At 44.2% G+C, this 5,858-nt stretch overlaps 2 protein-coding genes across 2 annotated transcripts; both read left to right on the top strand.

The window, feature by feature from the left end:
* The first annotated feature begins 3,092 nt into the window (after positions 1 to 3,092).
* On the top strand, positions 3,093 to 3,623 carry LOC138903141 (uncharacterized). Its single transcript, XM_070191060.1, has one exon. The coding sequence runs from the start codon at positions 3,093 to 3,095 to the stop codon at positions 3,621 to 3,623; it is 531 nt and encodes a 176-aa protein (XP_070047161.1).
* Positions 3,624 to 4,501: 878 nt separating this feature from the next.
* On the top strand, positions 4,502 to 5,125 carry LOC138903140 (uncharacterized). The gene is made up of 2 exons (XM_070191059.1): positions 4,502 to 4,697; positions 4,797 to 5,125. Exons 1-2 carry the CDS (start codon positions 4,502 to 4,504, stop codon positions 5,123 to 5,125), a joined length of 525 nt encoding a protein of 174 aa, XP_070047160.1.
* The last annotated feature ends 733 nt before the right edge of the window (positions 5,126 to 5,858 follow it).

Below are 5,858 nucleotides of genomic sequence, written 5' to 3'. Positions count from 1 at the left end.
TGCTATTTCATAATAAACTGGGTTGGCTGCTATTTTTATAGCAGCTTTGCTGTTAAAAAAATAGTAACTGGCTGATCAATTTTTTCATCAATCTCCTTCATTAACCCCAATAACCATGTTAACTCTGTAATAGTAGATGCTAGGCTCCTGTATTCTGCTTCAGCAGAACTTCTAGATATTGTAGTTTGTTTCTTGGACTTCCATGAGAATAGTGAATCACCTACCTTGATCAGATATCCTGTGACTGACTTCCTTATTTGTGGACATGCTACCCAATCAACATCATAAAGGGCTGTAATAGTTTCATTGTTGTTGTTGGACGATAGACTGCCTTATCCTGGTTGACTTTTGATATATCTAACAATTCTTAATGCAACTTCCATGTGGGATTATTTTGGCTGTTGTAGATATTGACTGAGGGTCTGGACAATGAAAGATATATCAAGCCTAGTAATTGTTAAGTATAACAGTTTACATATGAGTCTTTGATAGCTTCCTTGGTATGCTAGTACCTCATATTCTGCTAGATTAGTTTTGGAGAAGTGTTCATCAAACTCTCTTATAGTGAGCTTTATGTTTATGTTAATAAGTGTGCTGATAGGTTTAGAGGCTGCTAATCCAAGTTCAGATATAAGCTTCAAGGAGTATTTCTCTGATGCATCAGAACTCCTTGTTTTGATCTTGCAAATTCAATCCTAAGAAAATATTTTAGTTCCCCTAGGTCCTTCATTTTGAAGTTCTGCTATAGAGCTTCTTTAGTGTCTTGCACCAGTTTTAGGTTGTCTCTTTCTAAAAGCATATAATCTACATAAACTAACACTACAATAGTTCTACTATCCATTTTCTTTGCAAATAGGTAATGATCAAATGGATTATGAGTAAACTAAAACTTTAGTAAGGCTTCTATCTGCTTTGCATTCCATTGTCTTGGTACTTGCTTATGCCCATAAAAGGATTTTTTTGAGTCTACATACTAGTTTATACTCCCCCCAACTCTTAAATCCTTGTGGAAGATCCATATATATTTCATCATGGAGATCACCTTGTGAGAAGGCATTATAGACTTCCATTTGGTGTACATGCCATTTTCTGGAAGCTGCAATTTCTAAGACAGTCCTAACTGTCACCATTTTTGCAACTGGAGAGAAAGTCTCCTGATAATCTATACCTTTTGTAAGTCCGCGTAAAAATTTCACCTAAAATCCGGGGTTTCATAGTGCCTAGGTAGGCTAATGTATTGTAGAACATGGCATTCTGCGGTTCATTATGTGACTGCAGATCCGCCGCAGAGTGAAGTAGAGAAATGGGCCAATTTTGGAGGTTGTTTTGCGGTCAACTATATGACCGCATAATTGTTTTGCAGGCCGCACATTTGTCGCAGAACCAACATGAAGATTTTCGGACGGAGATTCTGCGGTCCATTCTGCGGCCGCTAGGTGATATACGGGCCACAGACCTGGCCGCAGACTGGACCAGAACAACCCAATTTTTGGGATGGTTTTGCGGTCCATTTTGTGGGACGCAGACCTAACCTGTGGTTCACTCTGTCACCGCAAAGCGGTGTTCGGAGGGTCCATTTTCTGGTTTTTATAACCCGACCCTATTTTGATATATAGATGTTAAGGACCATTTGTAAGGTAAAAACTTGATATTTTTGAGTGAGGAAATGCTCTAGAGTGAGATGGGAGTTCCTAAGCTAATTGCTCATCAATCCGTGCTCAACAGTTATAGAATTCACAAGGAAAACTCACAAGTTCTTCATCCAAGAGGTAAGGTTCCATATCCTAGTTTTAATTTCGAAATTGGGGTAGAAGATGATTAATGGGTAGTGTGGTTCTTGGGCGTGATAGTGTTATTTATGCATGCATGTACTATCAAGGTTTGTGGGTAGGGTGTTGAGCTCAAATTGGTAGACTTTGGGTTGTGGGATGAAGGAATCCACCATAGGAGTGCCTTGAAATCATAATGCCCACCTAGTGTTTGATAAAATGCTCAAATAAGCTGAAACCACGAATACCCTCCTAATTTATGATCAATTTTATTATGTTTATATCGAGCTGTAATTCTTTTTAACTTTTACCCCTGTCTCTGATACCATTCACCGGACCTCCAGCGACCACTGGACTAGGTAAGACCACCACCTCACCCCACCACCACCCACCCCTCCCCTGTCTTCTTTTCCTCTCTCTCTCTCTCTCTCTCCTGCTTTCTTCTTCTTCCCCGTTACTCCCCTCCCTCCCCTCTTTTTTGTTTTCCAGATCTGCCCCCCATTTTTATATTTCCCTTTTCTTCTTCTCCTTTTTTTCTCTTCCCTATACCTCGTCTCTTCCACCCCCCGTCGCCCTATTTTCTGGTACACTGATCTAGCCTAGCGGCGGTGGCAGTGGCGGCTGAGATAATTTTCCGGTGAGCCTCGGGCGAAGCGGGCGGGAACTTCCAAAATATAGCTGTTGTGGACAACACCTTTCTCGGCACTCGTGGTGACTTCAGCTTCTATTGTTCTTGCTTCGAATTTACTATTCTGCTCACGGGAGTTGGTACCTCTGGTTTTCCAGTTTCACTTTGTTGTGTAAGTTAAATTGCTGTCATCTTACTTAATACTAGTTTATTCACTGTATTAGTGTGCATGTTGTTGCAACTTGTCATCTTCTGGTTTAGTCTATTACCTTGTGTGTGATAGTGATTCCCCTTACTCTGCCGTAGGTATAGTGGCTGTGGTCTGGGATGGTTGAGTGAGGTTATGTCCTCGGGGGGAACGGGGGGTGGGGTGGGAGGTAGGGCATGGTTTAGGGGGTAGGGAGGGAGGCAAGGGAGGTAAAGGGAACAAGTGTGTCTGTAGGTTGAGAATTGGGTCATGGAACGTAAGTACATTGACGGGTAAATCTATAGAGTTGGCGAAGATCCTCCAGAAGAGGAGGGTCAATATAGCATGTGTCCAGGAGACAAGGTGGGTAGGGTCGAGGGTGAGGGACGCAGACGGGTATAAACTTTGGTACTCAGGAGTCCAGAAAGGTAAGAATGGAGTGGGCATCTTGGTGGATAGGGAACTTAGAGAGTCTGTGGTTGAGGTTAAATGAGTGAATGATAGATTGATGATTATTAAGTTGGTGGTTAGAGAGTGCACCCTAAACGTCATTAGCGCCTATGTGCCGCATGTGGGCCTAGATGAGGAGGTTAAACGATGCTTCTGGGAAGGGTTAGATGAGATTGTGCGTCAGGTTCCGCCTGTTGAGAAGTTATTCATAGGAGGGAATTTCAATGGACATATTGGGTCGACCACAGGTGGTTATGGCGAGGTGCACGGAGGCTTCGGTTTTGGGGAGAGGAACAGAGGAGGTACATCGTTGTTGGACTTCGCTAAGGCTTTTGGGTTGGTGATCGAGAACTCTAGCTTTCGGAAGAGGGAGGGGCATTTGGTTACTTTTCAAAATGCGATGGCGAAGACTCAGATTGACTATCTCCTCCTCAGGAGGTGTGACAGAGGGTCGTGCAAGGATTGCAAGGTGATTCCGGGTGAGATACTCGCGACGCAGCATAGACTCTTGATGATGGACATTGGTATTATGTTAAAGAGGAGGAAAGGTCTACTCGAGGAAGACCGAGAATCAGGTGGGGAGCTTTAACAAAGGATAAAGCCCAAGCGTTGGAGGGGCGGTTGTCGGCTATGGGAGCTTGGAGGAGCAGTGGTGACGCGAGCACTATGTGGTAAGAGACAACAGACTGTATTAGAGAGGTGTTAGGGGTCTCGACGGGCATCTCTGGTGGGCACAAAGGAGACTGATGGTGGAATGAAGTGGTCCAAGGTAAAGTGGAAGAAAAGAAGACGGCGTACCTGAAGTTAGTGGGGAGCATAGGTGAGGAGGAGAGGCGAGTGAGCATGGAGAGGTATAAGGAAGCTAGGAAGGAGGCTAAGCTGGCGGTCACAGAGGCTAAGCCTGCGTCTTATGGTCGTATGTACGAGGAATCGGGGGAAAAATGGGGAGAAGAAGTTATTCCGGTTGGCCAAGTTGAGAGAGAAGAAGGCTCGAGATTTGGACCAAGTGAGATGCATCAAGGACGAAGATGGTAGAGTATTGATGGAAGATGCCCAGATTAAGAGGAGTACTTTCATAAAATTCTGAATGAAGAAGGGGATCAGGATATTGTGTTAGGAAAATTGGAGCATTCCGAAAGTCACCGTGACTTTGGGTACTGCAGCTGTATCGAGGTTGAGGAGGTCGTGGGAGCTATGCGTAAGATGAGTAGGGGCAGAGCGACTGGGCCAGACGAGATTCTGATGGAATTTTTGAAGTGTGTGGGGAGAGCAGGTTTGGTGTGGTTGACTAGGTTGTTTAATGTTATTTTTAAGGTGAAGAGGATGCCGGATGAGTGGAGGTGGAGTACGGTGGTTCCATTATATTAGAACAAAGGTGATATCCAGAGTTGTAACAATTATAGGGGTATCAAATTACTAAGTCATATCATGAAAGTGTGGGAAAGGGTGGTTGAAGCGAGGGTGAAGATGACAGTGTCTGTATCTGACAACCAGTTCGGGTTCATGCCGGGTCGTTCGACTACAGAAGATATACACCTTGTTAGAAGGTTGGTAGAACTGTACAGAGTGAGGAAGAAGGATATGCACATGGTTTTTATTAACCTAGAGAAAGTGTATGACAGTGTTCCTGGAGAAGTTCTCTGGAGATGCCTGGAGGCAAAAGGTGTGTCGGTTCCGATTGTAATGGGGTTATACCAAGGTTCTGCGCTCAGTCCGTTCTTATTCGCCCTAGTGATGGATGTGTTAACATAACATATTCAAGGGGATGTGCCATGGTGCATGCTATTCGCCAATGACATAGTTCTGATCGATGAGTCGCAAGTCGGTGTTAATGAGAGGTTGGAGGTTTGGAGACAGGCTCTTGAGTCTAAGGGTTTCAAGATGATCAGGACGAAGACGGAATACCTGGAGTGTAAGTTCAGCGCTGAGTCAGGGGAAGTGGGCGTGGATATGAGGCTTGATTCACAGGTCATCCAAAGTAGAGGCAACTTCAAGTACCTTGGTTTGGTTATCCAGGGGGGGAGGGGAGATCGACGAGGATGTCACACACCGTATTGGGATAGGATGGATGAAGTGGATGTTAGCATCTAGAGTCATGTGTGACAAGAGAGTGCCACCGATACTCAAAGGTAAGTTATATAAAGCGGTGGTTAGACCGGCCATGATGTATGAGGCTGAGTGTTGGCCCGTTAAGAACTCACATATCAAGAAGATGAAAGTAGCAGAAATGAGGATGTTACGGTGGATGTGCGGGCACACTAAGATAGATAAGATTAGGAATGATGATATTCGGGAGAAGGTGCATGTGGCTCCCATTGATGACAGGATGCAAGAAGTGAGGCTTAGATGGTTCGGGATATTTAGAGGAGAAGCCCAGATGCTCCGGTACAGAGGTGTGAGCAGCTGGTTGTGGAGGGCACGAGAAGAGGTATAAGGCAGCCTAAGAAGTATTGGGGAGAGGTGATCAGGCAATATATGGCGAGGCTCCAGATTTTGGAGGACATGACACTTGATAGGAAGATGTGGAGGCCAAGTATTATGGTTGTAGGTTAGGAGGTAGTTGAGTCGTGCCTTACTTCGTACCATTGTGGGACTAGCCATGTAGGGTTTTTGTCTAAGATAGCTAGTGGCAATATTGTGTCTTACTATTTCGCTTTTCAGTGCATGTCCTATGTACTAGCTATCGCTTTTGCTTTGCATCTTTCTTCTAGATTTCATGGTGTTCCTATTTTTCTTATGATTGTTGTGATGATACTAATATTTACTAATATTGTCTCCCTTTGCTTTGCATCTTTCTTCTGGATTTGATAGTGTTTCTATTTTT

Source organism: Nicotiana tomentosiformis, chromosome 12, assembly GCF_000390325.3.
Source record: "Nicotiana tomentosiformis chromosome 12, ASM39032v3, whole genome shotgun sequence".
Classification (NCBI taxonomy): Eukaryota; Viridiplantae; Streptophyta; class Magnoliopsida; order Solanales; family Solanaceae; genus Nicotiana; species Nicotiana tomentosiformis.
Note: the sequence above shows the minus strand (reverse complement) of the source record. Positions and strands in the feature narration are given on the sequence as shown.

Bases quoted from the DNA above. Each gene is read 5' to 3' on its own strand.
- LOC138903141 (XM_070191060.1), top strand. From the start codon at position 3,093: ATGATTATTAAGTTGGTGGTTAGAGAGTGCACCCTAAACGTCATTAGC.
- LOC138903140 (XM_070191059.1), top strand. From the start codon at position 4,502: ATGACAGTGTCTGTATCTGACAACCAGTTCGGGTTCATGCCGGGTCGT. The intron at 4,698-4,796 runs GTGTGTCGGTTC...AACATATTCAAG, and splicing joins GAGATGCCTGGAGGCAAAAG to GGGATGTGCCATGGTGCATG.